Raw genomic sequence first — 17,527 nt, forward strand, 5'->3', positions numbered from 1 at the left:
ACTCCTCCTCCTGTCACCCTCTACACCTGTATACTGCTGCCTCCTCCTCCTGTCGCCTTCTACACCTGTATACTGCTGCCTCCTCCTCCTGTCACCTCTTACACCTGTATACTGCTGCCTCCTCCTCCTGTCACCCTCTACACCTGTATACTGCCGACTCCTCCTCCTGTCACCCTCTACACCTGTATACTGCTGCCTCCTCCTGTCACCCTCTACACCTGTATACTGCCGAATCCTCCTCCTGTCACCCCTTACACCTGTATACTGCCGCCTCCTCCTCCTGTCACCCTCTACACCTGCATACTGCCGCCTCCTCCTCCTGTCACCCTCTACATCTGTATACTGCCGACTCCTCCTCCTCCTGTCACCCTCTACACCTGTATACTGCCGCCGCCTCCTCCTCCTCCTGTCACCCTCTACACCTGTATACTGCCGCCTCCTCCTCCTCCTCCTGTCACCCTCTACACCTGTATACTGCCGACTCCTCCTCCTCCTCCTCCTGTCACCCTCTACACCTGTATACTGCCGACTCCTCCTCCTGTCACCCTCTACACCTGTATACTGCCGCCTCCTCCTCCACCTGTCACCCTCTACACCTGTATACTGCCGCCTCCTCCTCCTGTCACGCCTTACACCTGTATACTGCTGCCTCCTCCTCCTGTCACCCTCTACACCTGTATACTGCCGCCTCCTCCTCCTGTCACCCCTTACACCTGTATACTGCTGCCTCCTCCTCCTGTCACCCTCTACACCTGTATACTGCTGCCTCCTCCTCCTGTCACCCCTTACACCTGTATACTGACTGCCGTTGGCTATCTGGCCATGTTGGAAGTTTTAGTTTTGCAACAGCTGGAGGACCGGAAAGTAGAGAATAACTGATGCCTAAAAGCGTGGATGTCTGGCAGCGCCTCCTCAGGATGTGACTGGCACAATCCCTCTATGCAGATGATTTTTAGTCTTATGACTGAAAAGGAACTGGACAACATTTGGGGTTGTGCAATTGTTTTCCGTCTCTGCCCTTTCCCCCATATCCTGGGCCGCTGTAGACTCAGGAGGACTTGGGCTTTGTGTGTTTTAGGTGATTTAGTAACTTCCAATATACTGTGTGGACCCCCTAGGTGTATAGGGGTCCCATTGAGAAGTGTGGCCCCTCTGCCTCTCCCCCATGTTGTATCCTGCTGCTGTCAGGGCATGCTGGGACTGATAGTCTCCCATGTGCAGGGCCGCGGGTTGGAGGACACATCTGGGATATATTGGCGGCTCAGGTGGTGTTTGGCAGCCAAATTTCTCATGTAATTAAACCTGATTTGCGCCATAACCTCCTCCTGTAACGTCACCGATGTGTTCAGCTACCAGGACGGGCAGCAAATAATGACAATTGTGATGCATTAGACCCATGTCAGGAAACTTTTATGTACATCACACGGATTTAAAGGGCCGGTAACTCTATATATGGATCTCAGCACTTGGTGATTGGAATATAAACAATCTATTGTTCTCTGTTATCAGCCATGTCAGGAGAGGTGACTGTAGGACAGGTGAATATATCTATTGTTCTCTGCTATCAGCCATGTCAGGAGAGAGGTGACTGTAGGACAGGTGAATATAATCTATTCTCTGTTATCAGCCATGTCAGGAGGGAAGAGGTGACTGTAGGGCAGGTGAATATAATCTATTGTTCTCCGGTATCAGCCATGTCAGGAGGGGAGAGGTGACTGTAGGACAGGTGAATGTGATCGATTGTTCTCTGCTATCAGCCATGTCAGGAGGGGAGAGGGGAGAGGTGACTGTAGGACAGGTGAATATATCTATTGTTCTGTTATCAGCCATGTCAGGAGAGGAGAGGTGACTGTAGGACAGGTGAATACAATCTATTCTCTGTTATCAGCCATGTCAGGAGAGGAGAGGTGACTGTAGGACAGGTGAATATAATCTATTGTTCTCTGTTATCAGCCATGTCAGGAGGGGAGAGGTGACTGTAGGACAGGTGAATATATCTATTGTTCTGTTATCAGCCATGTCAGGAGAGGAGAGGTGACTGTAGGACAGGTGAATACAATCTATTGTTCTGTTATCAGCCATGTCAGGAGTGGAGAGGTGACTGTAGGACAGGTGAATATATCTATTGTTCTCTGTTATCAGCCATGTCAGGAGTGGAGAGGTGACTGTAGGACAGGTGAATATATCTATTGTTCTGTTATCAGCCATGTCAGAAGGGGAGAAGTGACTGTAGGACAGGTGAATGTGATCGATTGTATTTACCGGTCTTATAGTCAACTTGTCCCCATGATCAATTGGCTGATAACAGGGAGCGATAGATTTTTATTCACCTGCTATGCAGTAGAATTTGGCTGATAACAGGGAACAATAGATAGCGTCCAGTTACACAGTTAACCCTTTGTCTTGCCCCCCTCCTCTTGCCAGCAGCACATGTAGATGGGAACAACCGGCATTACCAGCGTTATGTAGTGTAGACCCGGCCCCTCAGGTCCCTGCTTGTCACTTGTGATGGTCATACTAGATCCAGAGGGGCTCATAAAGGTTTGGTTAGGACACGGTCCGTTTTAGGATGTGGCCCCTTTATAGATCTTTGGGCTCTGTTCAAGGGTGGTTGTATTATTGGACGTGATCTGACAGCCCTTTAGTAGTAAACCTAGTTCGTAGGTGCCCTTTAAAGGTACAGGGTTCAGAAAGCACATGGCTCCAGATTGCTGGTTGCTGTAGACCAGTGGTCTCCAACCGGCGGACCTCCAGATGTTGCAAAACTACAACTCCCATCATACTCGGACACCCGTTGGCTGTCTGGGCATGCTGGGGGTTGTAGTTTTGCAACATTTGGAGGTCTGCCGGTTGGAGACCACTGGACTACAGCAAACAGCAACCTGGATCCAGGTTGGAGACCGCTGCTGTAGTCCATCATGGCGGCTGCCTGCTGTGATCGCTCGCTCCGGGGCAGATATTCCTGGACTGGCATACATGTTGGCCCGCGGCCCGGCTGGTGCGTTATTTTTGGGATCAGGTTCGGCAGCTGCGGCTCAGATGTCCGTCCTCTCTACCATATACAGGGGCTCTCGGCTCATACCTGGGAAGGAGAACTACAAGAACCATAGTCACCCGGCCTGTCCTTGTGCTCAGGTAGATGAGGTTCACACGATGCTCGTCCCCCCCTGACATGACTTTAATAATTGGGGGGGGGGGGTCCATTTTGTATCTAAAGCTTTAATCATTGTAGAACAAAAACTTCTGCAACTTTCTGTTACTTTGCAGTTTTAGTTTCCAGATATCTACTTAGTAGGAACTTGTCCTCGCGCTTGTTTTGTTGCAGTGTGTCGGTGCAGGATTCTTATCTGTTTGGATAAGACCTCAGGCCTTATGTTTATTCTTCTGTATTGTATCATTCTGTGACTTTAGTTCGTGTTTACGTCGGGCGGTGAGCAAACGAGTACAGACAAGTGATCTCCAGCTGTTGCGAAACTACAACTCTCAGCATTCCAGACAGCCGACGGCAACAGCTGGAGGTCTGCAGTTTGAAGACCTCGGGTGTAGACCTTTACAACTGGCTTATCCTATCATGTGTGATACTGTCTGCCCAGACGCTGTATCTAATCCTGTCATGTGTGATACTGTCTGTCCAGACATTGTATCTAATCCTGTCGTGTGATACTGTCTGCCCACAATCTGTATCTAATCCTATCATGTTTGATACTGTCTGCCCAGACGATGTATCTCATCCAATCGTGTGTGTGTGATCCTGTCTCCCCAGAAGCTGTATCTAATCCTGTCATGTGTGATACTGTCTGTCCAGATGCTGTATCTAATCCTGTCATGTGTGATACTGTCTGTCCAGATGCTGTATCTAATCCTGTCATGTGTGATACTGTCTGTCCAGATGCTGTATCTAATCCTGTCATGTGTGATACTGTCTGTCCAGACATTGTATCTAATCCTGTCGTGTGATACTGTCTGCCCACAATCTGTATCTAATCCTATCATGTTTGATACTGTCTGCTGAGACGCTGTATCTAAGCTCGTGATTTCTGATACAGATGCATGTAGATTTAGGCTCATACCCCTTCTGTGTGGTGAAGTTCCCTTCGGCTGTCTGGTGCATGCTGGGAGTTGTAGTTTTGCAGCAGGTCCACACTTTGGAGACCTAGGATATACCTGCCCCGGGTGTGTTAGAGGAGGGGTGCACCTCACTATTAGACCCCCCCCCCCCTTACCTGCCCCGGATGTGTTAGAGGAGGGGTGCACCTCACTATTAGACCCCCCTTACCTGCCCCGGGTGTGGTAGAGGAGGGGTACACCTCACTATTTGACCCCCCTTACCTGCCCCGGGTGTGGTAGAGGAGGGGTACACCTCACTATTAGACCCCCCTTATCTGCCCCGGGTGTGGTAGAGGAGGGGTACACCTCACTATTAGACCCCCCTTACCTGCCCCGGGTGTGGTAGAGGAGGGGTACACCTCACTATTAGACCCCCCCCCTTACCTGCCCCAGCTGTGGTAGAGGAGGGGTACACCTCACTATTAGACCCCCCCCCTTACCTGCCCCGGGTGTGGTAGAGGAGGGGTAGACCTCACTATTAGACCCCCCCCCCCCCTTACCTGCCCCGGCTGTGGTAGAGGAGGGGTACACATCACTATTAGACCCCCCTTACCTGCCCCGGGTGTTAGAGGAGGGGTGCACCTCACTATTAGACCCCCCTTACCTGCCCCGGGTGTTAGAGGAGGGGTACACCTCACTATTTGACCCCCCTTACCTGCCCCGGGTGTGGTAGAGGAGGGGTACACCTCACTATTAGACCCACCTTACCTGCCCCGGGTGTTAGAGGAGGGGTACACCTCACTATTAGACCCCCCTTACCTGCCCCGGGTGTTAGAGGAGGGGTACACCTCACTATTTGACCCCCCTTACCTGCCCCGGGTGTGGTAGAGGAGGGGTACACCTCACTATTAGACCCCCCTTACCTGCCCCGGGTGTGGTAGAGGAGGGGTACACCTCACTATTAGACCCCCCTTACCTGCCCCGGGTGTTAGAGGAGGGGTGCACCTCACTATTAGACCCCCCTTACCTGCCCCGGGTGTGGTAGAGGAGGGGTACACCTCACTATTAGACCCCCCCCCTTACCTGCCCCGGGTGTGGTAGAGGAGGGGGTACACCTCACTATTAGACCCCCCTTACCTGCCCCGGGTGTTAGAAGAGGGGTACACCTCACTATTAGACCCCCCCTTACCTGCCCCAGGTGTGGTAGAGGAGGGGTGCGCCTCACTATTAGACCCCCCCCCTTACCTGCCCCGGCTGTGGTATAGAGGAGGGGTACACCTCACTATTAGACCCCCCCCCCCTTACCTGCCCCGGGTGTGGTAGAGGAGGGGTGCACCTCACTATTAGACCCCCCCCCTTACCTGCCCCGGCTGTGGTAGAGGAGGGGTACACCTCACTATTAGACCCCCCCCCTTACCTGCCCCGGCTGTGGTAGAGGAGGGGTACACCTCACTATTTGACCCCCCCCCCCTTACCTGCCCTGGGTGTGGTAGAGGAGGGGTACACCTCACTATTTGACCCCCCCCCCCCTTACCTGCCCCGGGTGTGGTAGAGGAGGGGTGCACCTCACTATTTGACCCCCCCCCCCCCTTACCTGCCCCGGCTGTGGTAGAGGAGGGGTGCACCTCACTATTAGACCCCCCCCCCCTTACCTGCCCCGGCTGTGGTAGAGGAGGGGTACACCTCACTATTTGACCCCCCCCCCTTACCTGCCCTGGGTGTGGTAGAGGAGGGGTGCACCTCACTATTAGTCCCCCCCCCCCCCCTTCCTTACATTGTTCGGGCTTCATGAACAATAAGTCATCCAGGCGGCTTTTCCTGTTCTGCAGAATTCCTCCCGACCCGCCTGGTTTCAGTAGATTTGTTAGTGTGCCAGTATTTTGATATTGAGCATGGGGGGTGGGGTGGTGGGGGGGGGGGGGTGGCTTGGCGGCATGTAACTCTTACATCCATACATGCCATAGGTTGAGGTTCTGCAGCAGCTGTGGTTGTAAGCAGTACAGAGGGCTGTGTGGGCCCTTATTTAAAAGGGAACCCCCAGACTATTACATAACTAGGCTGGTATTGGCCGTTATAAATCACATTACACCTTTTTAATGTAGGCTTGCCCGACCAGGGTGCCTCCAGCTGTTGAAAAACAACAACTTCCAGCGTGCTGGGATTTGTAGTTTTGCAATAGCTGGAGGCACCCTGGTTGGGAAGCAGGGCTCTGAAGGGCAATCATTTAGCCATGGTTTCCCTAGAGCAGTGTTTCTCAACCAGCGTGCCTCCAGCTGTTGTAAAACTACAACTCCCAGCATGTTCGGACAGCCAAAGGCTGTCCGGGCATGCTGGAAGTTGTAGTTTTGCAACAGCTGGAGGCACCCTGGTTGGGAATGGCTGCCCTAGAGGTTTCCTCCACTAGAGTTTTTCCCTCTCTCCTTAGTGCTGGTGGCTGTCTGGGCATGCTGGGAGTTGTAGTTTGGCAACCGTTGGCAGCACTCCGGTTGGGTAACACTGTTATCCAGGAATAGAAGCTAATTTCTACTAAAACAGCACCACCCCTGTCCTCAGGTCATGTGTGGTATTCTAAGCTGGCTCCATTCATTTCAATGGAACTTAGCTGCAGTACCGCACATAACCACAGGACAGGGGTGGCGCTGTTTTGTAGTAGAGTAGCTATGTTTATCTTAACCTGGATAACCCCAGGGCAGACTGTTAGCACGAGGAGGGGTTATGTAATGGGGGAGGGCAGTGGTGGCCCCTTTTTGGAATTTAAAGGGGTACTCTGGTGGAAAACTTATATATATATATATATATATATATATATGTATTTAATCAACTGGTGCCAGAAAGTTAAACAGATTTGTAAATTACTTCTATTAAAAAATCTTAATCCCTCCAGTACTTATTAGCCGCTGAATACTCCAGAGGAAATTATTTTCTTTTTGGAACACAGAGCTCTCTGCTGACATCACACGAGCACAGTGCTCTCTGCTGACATCTCTGTCCATTTCAGGAACTGTCCAGAGTAGGAGAAAATCGCCATAGAAAACATATGCTGCTCTGGACAGGTCATAAAATGGACAGAGATGTCAGCAGAGAGCACTGTGGTCATGATGTCAGCAGAGAGCACTGTGCTCGTGATGTCAGCAGAAAGATCTGTGTTTCTAAAAGAAAATAATTTCTTCTGTAGTATTCAGCAGCCAATTAGTACTGGAAGTATACAAAATGTTTAATTTAAGTAATTTACAAATCTGTTTAACTTTCTGGCACCAGTCGATTTAAAAAAATTAAAAAATATATATAGTGTGTGTGTATATATTTTTATTGTGTGTGTGTGTATGTATATATATATATATATTGTTTTTTTTTTTTTTATATATATATATATATATATATATATATATATATATATATATATATATATATATATGGTACCCTGGTGGAAAACTTTATAATATAAATATAATATATATTAATATATTGAAATAAATAAATGGCGCCCCGTTATCTGCCCTGCATTGCCAGATACGGTCTCCAGCCCTGGTAGGACAGATAGAAGAATTCAGCTGGTGATGGATGATCTGAACCCTTTATCACTTTTTTTGTAGTTTATATCTTTCAGTGTAAAGCATGGGGGAGACCTATTAGCGGCCTAGAGGGGCTACCAGGCTGGGGGGCGGCCGACTTTCAGAACCTGCCCCATTCATAGTCCCTTTTGCTTGTACCCGTCTCTGCTTTCAGAGTTGTAATAAAGCGTGACGTGCGTTGTGTGTATTCTGCCGCCACTGCGCAATAATAGTTTATTGCATTTATATCCCCCCCCCCCCATCTCTCGCAGCATTGGGGTTATTGTCTGTGCCCGAGGCGATCGTAGCGTCGCTGTGTATAGACATTTCCTGGCAGACTCTGCCCGGATCCTGACCGTCAGCAGGTTCCTCCACTCCACCAGGATCACAGGGGACCGGCCATAAAAAGAGACGCGTGAGGTTTAGTTTTCCTCCCGTTCAGCTGATTTTTATTTTAGTTTTTTTAATAGGAGGATTTGTGCTCCGTTGATGCAGATTGTAAATCACTTTTGTTTTTCTCTTTTTAGTATAGTTTTTTTATTTGATTACTCTAGTCACAGCCAAAGCTGCGTTTTAGATTTTCACCCAAAACTACATGTTCCATAATGCAATGCCCCCCTGGGGCAATGTTTCCGAACTGGGATGCCTCCAGCTGTTGAAAAACTACAACTCCCAGCATGCCCGGACAGCCTTCGGCTGTCTGGGCATGCTTGGAGTTGTAGTTTTGCAACAGCTGGAGGCACTTTAGTTTGGAAACACTGCTGGAGGCCCAAGAAAAGAACAATCCTCCAGACATTGTTTCCCTAGAGGTTTCCTCCACTGGGGGTTTTCACCTATTCTAAGTGCTGGAGGCTGTCCAGACAAGCTGGGAGTTGTAGTTTTGCAACAGCTGGAGGCACTTTAGTTGGGGAAACACTGCTCAAAGCCCAAGAGGAGGACAATCCTCCAGCCATGGTTTCCCTAGGTTTCCTCCACTTTTTTTTTCCCTCCCCCCTATTCTAGGTGCTGGAGGCTGTCCAGGCATGCTGGGAGTTGTAGTTGTGCAACAGCTGGAGGCACTTTAGTTTGGAAACACTGCTCAAAGCCCAAGAAAAGAACAATCCTCCAGACATGGTTTCCCTACAAGTTTCCTTCACTGGGGTTTTTTCCCCCTATTCTAAGTGCTGGAGGCTGTCCGGGCATGCTGGGAGTTGTAGTTTTGCATCAGCTGGAGGCACCCTGTTAGGGAAACACTGCTGGAAGCCCAAGAGAAGGACAATCCTCCAGACATGGTTTCCCTAGATGTTTCCTCCCCTATTCTAAGTGGGAAACTTTTCATGACCGGTCCGAGGGGGATGACGGGAAACAAAAAGGACCTGCTCCCTGTTTTGGCGATCCTGTAGGACCTCGGGGGTCCTGTTTCGTTTCACTGGCGATGTGGGTGCGGGCATGACTGTTTCTCCCCTGATAAAGGGGCTGCCACCCACAGAGGTAAGGGTACCCCCCTCTCCATGCCCCCTGAAACAGTGTTTCCCAACCAGCGTGCCTGCAGCTGTTGCAAAACTACAACTGGGATTGACATGTTCTTGCTTCTTTTGTGTTAATATCTAATAAGCATCTAGGCTAGTGTTTCTCAACCAGGGTGCCTCCAGCTGTTGCAAAACTACAACTCCCAGCATTCTGGGAGTTGTAGTTTTGCAACAGCTGGAGGCACTTTAGTTGGGGAAACACTGCTCAAAGCCCAAGAGAAGGACAATCCTCCAGTCATGGTTTCCCTAGAGGTTTCCTCCACTGCGTTTTTTTCCCCCTAATTCTAAGTGCTGGAGGCTGTCCAGGCATGCTGGGAGTTGTAGTTTTACATCCCCTTGTCTACAGCAGACTGCTTCTTCCCTGGCAGCTTACGGACTCTGTTCTGGTTACGACGGCCGCCGTCACCTCTGTACGTTCTTCTTGCTCTCAGGTTGCGACCGCTGATGATCTCGCCGAAAATTCCTGGGCCGTGCGTGAAAGTTTCCAGGCGTCGTTCTTACTCATACTCGAACGGCGCATTCCGGCGGCGTTACCCAAGACTCATCGCGGGTGCCAGATTACTGCTTTCTAGTCATAGTCTGCATCTGGTGCCAAGGGGTGCCCCCTTATACGGTCTCCTGACCATATATATAGTCATTGTATGATCAATAAGGGACCAGTCGGAGAGGCTGTGGCACTATGGTGGGTACCACACTATACCTACCTACTTCCTGTGCCCTCTGAAGGTCTTGGCGTTCAGTAGGGTTCCTACCACCAGCTGCACTCTTATTATAGCCACTTCCCTTTCCGTGTATACTTTCTATTATCTCAGTAAACACGTGGGTTCAGGCCCAGTACACACCCGCAGAGCGGGACACCATGTACCCTCATAAAGGCGCCAGCACCTGTGCTCCGTATTAGATCGTGTGAGAAGGTGCCCCAGGGCAAGTCCGTTAACATTCTTCAGAGAACTTGTGAAATTGGTGCCACCCGGGAGAGAGCGTTGTGCCCGCACGTGTCTGCCGGACAGGAGTTTGCAGCATGTGAGTCTGATATCTGTATCTATTCACAATATCAGGAGTCACTGGACGGGTCCTTTTAGTTCTGTGTCCTGTTATCTCTTATGAACAAAAACTACAACACAGATTATTACAGGAAGGGGTCAGTGCCCACCCAAAAACAGCGCTGCATGCAAAGGTATTTTTCTTGTATTGTCAGCATCTGAGGCTCCAGACTTCTATAATGCTGCCCCTATGTACATATGACTACTATATGGCTGCCCCTATATACAAGAATATAACTACTATAATACTGCTCCTATATACAAGAATATAACTACTATAATACTGCTCCTATATACAAGCATATAGCTACTATAATACTGCTCCTATATACAGGAATATAACTACTATAATACTGCCTCCTATATACAAGAATATAACTACTATAATACTGCTCCTATATACAAGAATATAACTACTATAATACTGCCTCCTATATACAAGAATATAACTACTATAATACTGCCCCCTATATACAAGAATATGACTACTATAATACTGCCTCCTATATACAAGAATATAACTACTATAATACTGCCCCCTATATACAAGAATATAACTACTATAATACTGCCTCCTATATACAAGAATATAACTACTATAGTACTGCCCCCTATATACAAGAATATAACTACTATAATACTGCTCCTATATACAAGAATATAACTACTATAATACTGCCCCCTATATACAAGAATATAACTACTATAATACTGCTCCTATATACAAGAATATAACTACTATAATACTGCCTCCTATATACAAGAATATAACTACTATAATACTGCTCCTATATACAAGAATATAACTACTATAATACTGCCTCCTATATACAAGAATATAACTACTATAATACTGCCTCCTATATACAAGAATATGACTACTATAATACTGCCCCCTATATACAAGAATATAACTACTATAATACTGCCTCCTATATACAAGAATATAACTACTATAATACTGCCTCCTATATACAAGAATATAACTACTATAATACTGCCTCCTATATACAAGAATATGACTACTATAATACTGCCCCTATATACAAGAATATGACTACTATAATACTGCCCCTATATACAAGAATATAACTACTATAATACTGCCTCCTATATACAAGAATATAACTACTATAATACTGCCTCCTATATACAAGAATATGACTACTATACACACGTCCTGCCCTATACTTTGACCCCGCTCTGTAGTATATACAATCCTTCTCATTCATCAGTACAGCGCAGAGTTTTGGTTTTGGGGGGGGGGGGGGGGGGGATGGTGTATTGAGCAGAGTCCTGGCAGCGCGGAGTAGTTGTGCGCCTGTAATTGCGGTGACATAGTGTGTCGTGCGTCTCCCTCCCCGGCAGGTAAGTACTTTTGTATGTCGGGTTCCTCCCTTAGTAATGATTCATCATGTTCACTAAATACTACAACAAGGTGATGTCTGGGCACATACTGCGATGACTTCACTCTACATGAGGGGAACGGGAGACTTAAAGGGCCAGTGCACCTAATATAGACGGTGATACAGGGCGACGCTGACTGTACGTTGTCTATGTAGACGTCTCCTCCTTGTTTGGTGATCAGATGGGGGTTATGTAAGCAGTAAGTGGCCCACTTATGTGCCCTGTCCTGCCAGTGGGCTAATCCAGCCCTGAGCGCCTTATTACTGAGCCCCTGTTTTGCATATTAAGCTGTTGACTATGAGACGCGTGCGCGCCCCCCCCCCCCCTCCCCCAGGCTCCGCGCGACGTCTCGCTCTCTTCTTGCCAGCTCAACAAAATCTCCTTGAGGTCACCAGAGAAGCCTCAGACGGGCACCGACACAGAACCCTCCGGACCACTTCACCAACTGCGCTACATTTTGTTTTTTACTTTTTTAATAATTTTTTTTTTTTTTTTTTTTTTACTTTTCATGACCGGTCCGAGGGGGATGGCGGGAAACGAAAAGGTCCTGCTCCCTGTTTTGGCGAGCCTGTAGGATCTCTGGGGGTCCTGTTTCGTAACACTGGCGACGTGGGTGCGGGCATGACTGTTTCTCCACTGATAAAGGGGCTGCAGAGGTAAGGCGATCCATTCCCCCTGGAATGTTCCCCAACCAGCGTGCCTCCAGCTGTTGAAACTACGACTGTGATTGACGTGTCCTCGCTTCCTCTGTGTTAATATCTAGTAAGTGTCAAGGCTAGTGCTTCCCAACCAGGTTGCCTCCAGCTGTTGCAAAACTACAACTCCCAGCATGCCCGGACAGCCTAAGGCTGTCCGGGCATGCTGGGAGTTGTAGTTTTGCAACAGCTGGAGCCACCCTGGTTGGGAAGCATTGCTCTTAGCCTGAGGGAAACATACTTGAGCCATGGTTTCCCTATAGGTTTCCTCCACGTTTTTATTTATTTTTTTAACCCCTCTCCTAAATGCTGGAGGCCATCCAGGCATGCTGGGAGTTGTAGTTTCGCAACAGCTGGAGGCACCCTGGTTGGGAAGCATTGCTCTTAGCCCGAGGGAAACATACTTGAGCCTTGGTTTCCCAACAGCTTTCCTCCACAGGTTTTTTTTTTCCCCCCCTCTCATAAGTGCCGGAGGCTGTCTGGGCATGCTGGGAGTTGTAGTTTTGCAACAGCTGGAGGCACCCTGGTTGGGAAACACTGAAACGGAGCGGTTGTGTAGACTGGATACAATTGTAACAAACCCTCTGGGGATGTAAGCGAGAATGTTGCCGTTCATTAATACTAACAAGTATCTGGCTTGTTACATAAAATCTGCAGAGCATCGCACCATAATAGTCTCATTCATGGTAAATGGGATGAGGCGGGGGGGGGGGGGGGGTCTGAAGGTTTGTTACAGTGTATTCCAGACCGATGCATTGTATCCAAAGAGAGATTTATGGAACAGAGCTGTTGCAAAATGACAACTCCCAGCATGTGGCTGTCTGGACATGCTGGGAGTTGTCATTTTGCAACAGCTGGAAGTAAAAGAAAACGCCACCCACATGTAAGGACTCCTCCTCCCCTCCATTTATTAGGTGCCTTCCCCTTTAAGAGACCTTGCCCCGTGTGGCCTGATGTTGGGGATCTTATAATCTCCTGCACCTGATAAATTAATAACTTTTATGATCTGTGGAGCAGATATTAGCTGCTCTGCTACTGCGCTTGACTCTCTCTGCTGCTCTGCTACTGCGCTCGTCTCTCTGCTGTTCTGGCACTCGACTCTCTCTGCGGCTCCAGCGCTCGTTGTGATGTTTCCCAATAGTAATTAATACCTTTTTATTTTTTTTATTTTATCTTTTTGCGCCATTGTCTTGTTATTGATATAAAGGATGAACACATTTCTATTTATTTGATTTATTTATTTCTTTTCTTTTTGCAGATCCTACGTGTGACGCTGGCCATCCGCCCGGCCTAGAGACCCCTGGAGTGGGACCCCCACATCCCATGAACACACAAGAAGAGGCGGGGAGCAGCGTCCGTCCTGAGTCTGTCCTGAGGCTGCGCAGGGGACACATGCCAGTCACCTCCGAGGGCACCAACTCCCAACATGATCAGTGCCACGATACCTGTGCCCTCCTTGGAGATCCCCCACCGTGCCCTGCCCAGGAGAATGTAAGTCAGTGTGCCATCCTGATGCCATGTGTGCCAACCTCTCTGATCTGATATCTAATGTAAATGATGAATTGTTATCATCCCGGATCGGTGTGGCCCTCGGGGTGTATCATGTAGGAATGGCTGGCGTGGTGCCCTGTAGACTCATGCCGTGACTACTGCCTGGAATCTCACGTGTAGGTTACACAGCCATGTTTTATAGAGGGTTTGGTTTATCTGTGACTATTATTATGGGGTGACTCCTGCGCCTCTCTGGAAACTTTATTTTATGCTGTTGTGGATCCAGATCAGGACACTTCTCTCCTGACATCCTCTGTGCTGCTGTCAATCGAACTCCTTGTGCTATTCCAGGGGGGGGGGAGCATTAAAGGGGTACTCCTAGTGCTGGGCGGTATGGCCTAAAATACCCGCCGCGAGGAGGTCCCTGTGCCCACTAGCGGTGTCACAAGAATGCTGAGCGCGGATCTGTTCCCCGTCCCTGTCAGCTCTCAGAGTAAGGGAACAGATTTAAAAGCCTCGCGCGCAGCTAACGTAGTACTGCGCAGGTGCAGCACTACGCAAGTAGCGTAGGGCTAACGCTAGGCAGTGCTAGGAGCCTAGCGTTAGCCCTACGCTATTTGCTTAGTACTGCGCATGCGCGCGAGGCTTTTAAATCTGTTCCCGTACCCTGAGAGCTGACAGGGACGGGGAACAGAGCCGCGCTCGGCATTCTTGTGACACCACGACACCACAGGGACCCCGCTAGAGGTGATGGTAGCGATCGTGGGAGGCATTCTTGTGACATCGCTAGTGGGCACATGGATCCCGCTAGCGGTATTGATTGATCGTGCCCACGGGGACACAGAAGCACACCGGGACAAGTGATGGTGCCGCGCTGGGCTCCACAATTCATCCGGAGGGTGGGGCCCGACCCGGTGGGGCCCGACCCGAGAAAAAAAAGGACGGTATCCGGTTCATACCGGTATACCGCCCAGCACTAGGTACTCCATTTAAAAAAAAAACGTTTCCACCGAACTGGTGCCAGAAAGTTAAACAGATTTGCAAATGACTTCTATTAAAAAATCTTTACCCTTCCAGTACTTTTTAGCAGCTATTTGCTACAGAGGAAAATCTTTTTTTTTATTTTTTGTTTCTTTTTTGTCTTGTCCACAGTGCTCTCTGCTGACACCTGATGCCCGTATCAGGAACTGTCCAGAACAGGATAAAATCCCCATAGCAAACAAACCTATGCTGCTCTGGACAGTTCCTGACAAGGACAGAGGTGTCAGCAGAGAGCACTGCGGACAAAACAAAAAAAGAAATTCAAAAAGAACAGAATTTCCTTTAGCATACAGCTGCTAAAAAGTACTGGAAGGGTAAAGATTATTATTATTATTTTTTTTTTATAGAAGTAATTTACAAATCTGTTTAACTTTCTGGCACCAGTTCATTTAAAAAAAAAAAAAAGTACCCTTTAAAGGGGTATTCCACTGGCTAGCGTTCAGAACATTTAGTTCAGAACGCTGTGTGCGCACTGCGCACACAGCGTTCGGAACTAAATGTTCTGAACGCTGGCCAGTGGAATATCCCTTTAAGGATTGCGCTGGTCCTGTGCTGCTCTGTTATTCTCAGTCTGTGACTTCTGCACAGGATCAGTATATTCCTCTGCTGAAATACTTTGTGCTGCTGGGGGCTCAGCGTGTTTCACCTTGTCCCTTCTTACGTCAGGAGAGAGGGGGGTGCGGGATACTATGGGAGGTCACAGACTGATGGTAACAGGTTCTTGCAGCAGCACAGAGTATGTCAGGATCGTATTGATAACACTGATCGCTCCCCTCATGATGTGTCCGGTCATCTCGGCCTCCATTGTTTTGTAGTGGTCTGAGATGTTTTGACGTCTGCACCTCTGGGGTCTTTGTGAGTTCTGGTTGAGAGGGATCTTGTGGTCGGTACTTGGGATCGACCGATTATCGGATTGGCCGATATTCACGATTTTGTAAGTTATCGGTATCGACATCTAACCTGCTGATAATGCTGGCGCTTTAAATCAATGAACTGCAACGGCTTTTCCGGGGCCAGAGACCGCCGCCGCTACCCGCTTCTCTCCCCCTGCCTGTCCTGAGTCCAACCACCGACGCTGCCCGATTGCCTCCCCCCGCCTATCCTCTGGCCAGAGACCGCGGCCACGGTTTTATAATTGCCTATTCCCAGGGTCCGCGCTATTTCTGGCTCCGGCGGCGTCCTGAGCTGTTACTGTGCGCCGGGCCACTGACGGTGACATCGCGGTGAGGACGTCACTCGTCATTGCGCACAGCAACAGCGCAGGACGCCGTAGGAGCCAGAAGTAGCGCGGACCCCGGGAACAGGAAATTATAAAATCCGGGATGGGGGAGGCAATGGGGCGGCGGCGGTGGTCTCTGGCCAGAGGATAGGCAGGGGGAGGCAATGGGGCGGCGGCGGTGGTCTCTGGCCAGAGGATAGGCAGGGGGAGGCAATCGGGCAGAGTCGGTGGTTGGACTCCGGACCCCAGGACAGGCAGGGGGAGAGAAGCGGGTGGCGGCGGCGGTCTCTGGCCCCGCAAAAGCCGCTGCAGTTCATTGATTTAAAGCGCCCGATGTAAATCATTGATCTGCAGCGGCTTCTGTGGGGCCAGAAACAATTTATCAGGATACACCCACCCCCTCATTTTACCAAGGATATTTGTGGTGGGGGGGGAATTAAAATGCACGGAATATCAGTATAAGTTATCGGCCTGAAAGTTCAGATTATCGGTATCGGCTCTAAAAAATCAATATTGGTCAATCCCTAGTAAGTACTGCCGGCTGTCGCCCTTATCTGGGTGAGAGGGACCTTGTGGTCACTACTGCCGGCTGTCGCCCTTATCTGGGTGAGAGGGACCTTGTGGTCACTACTGCCGGCTGTCGCCCTGATCTGGGTGAGAGGGACCTTGTGGTCACTACTGCCGGCTGTCGCCCTGATCTGGGTGAGAGGGATCTTGTGGTCAGTACTGCCGGCTGTCGCCCTTATCTGGGTGAGAGGGACCTTGTGGTCACTACTGCCGGCTGTCGCCCTGATCTGGGTGAGAGGGATCTTGTGGTCAGTACTGCCGGCTGTCTCCCTTATCTGGGTGAGAGGGACCTTGTGGTCACTACTGCCGGCTGTCGCCCTGATCTGGGTGAGAGGGACCTTGTGGTCACTACTGCCGGCTGTCGCCCTGATCTGGGTGAGAGGGATCTTGTGGTCAGTACTGCCGGCTGTCGCCCTTATCTGGGTGAGAGGGACCTTGTGGTCACTACTGCCGGCTGTCGCCCTGATCTGGGTGAGAGGGATCTTGTGGTCAGTACTGCCGGCTGTCTCCCTTATCTGGGTGAGAGGGACCTTGTGGTCAGTAGTGGCGGCTGTCGCCCTGATCTGGGTGAGAGGGACCTTGTGGTCAGTAGTACAGGCTGTCGCCCTGATCTGGGTGAGAGGGACCTTGTGGTCACTACTGCCGACTGTCGCCCTGATCTGGGTGAGAGGGATCTTGTGGTCAGTAGTGGCGGCTGTCGCCCTGATCTGGGTGAGAAGGATCTTGTGGTCAGTAGTACAGGCTGTCGCCCTGATCTGGGTGAGAGGGACCTTGTGGTCAGTAGTACAGGCTGTCGCCCTGATCTGGGTGAGAGGGACCTTGTGGTCACTACTGCCGACTGTCGCCCTGATCTGGGTGAGAGGGATCTTGTGGTCAGTAGTGGCGGCTGTCGCCCTGATCTGGGTGAGAGGGATCTTGTGGTCAGTAGTGGCGGCTGTCGCCCTGATCTGGGTGAGAG

General features: G+C 49.8%; 1 protein-coding gene across 4 annotated transcripts in view; it reads left to right on the top strand.

Moving 5' to 3' along the window:
- ADIPOR2 (adiponectin receptor 2) overlaps window positions 1-17,527 on the top strand; it is a 45,171-nt gene that overhangs the window by 2,547 nt on the left and 25,097 nt on the right. The window contains exons 1-2 of one of the 4 annotated variants that reach the window (XM_056517884.1): window positions 11,972-12,212; window positions 13,510-13,742. In XM_056517884.1, the coding sequence (XP_056373859.1) occupies window positions 13,575-13,742 (168 nt within the window). In that variant the 5' untranslated portion in view covers window positions 11,972-12,212; window positions 13,510-13,574. Of the gene's footprint in view, window positions 1-11,971; window positions 12,213-13,313; window positions 13,392-13,509; window positions 13,743-17,527 lie in introns of those variants that run through there. The other 3 variants (XM_056517881.1, XM_056517882.1, XM_056517883.1) reach the window with 3 other exon arrangements.

The sequence above is a fragment of the Hyla sarda genome, chromosome 4 (assembly GCF_029499605.1).
Source record: "Hyla sarda isolate aHylSar1 chromosome 4, aHylSar1.hap1, whole genome shotgun sequence".
Taxonomy (NCBI): Eukaryota; Metazoa; Chordata; class Amphibia; order Anura; family Hylidae; genus Hyla; species Hyla sarda.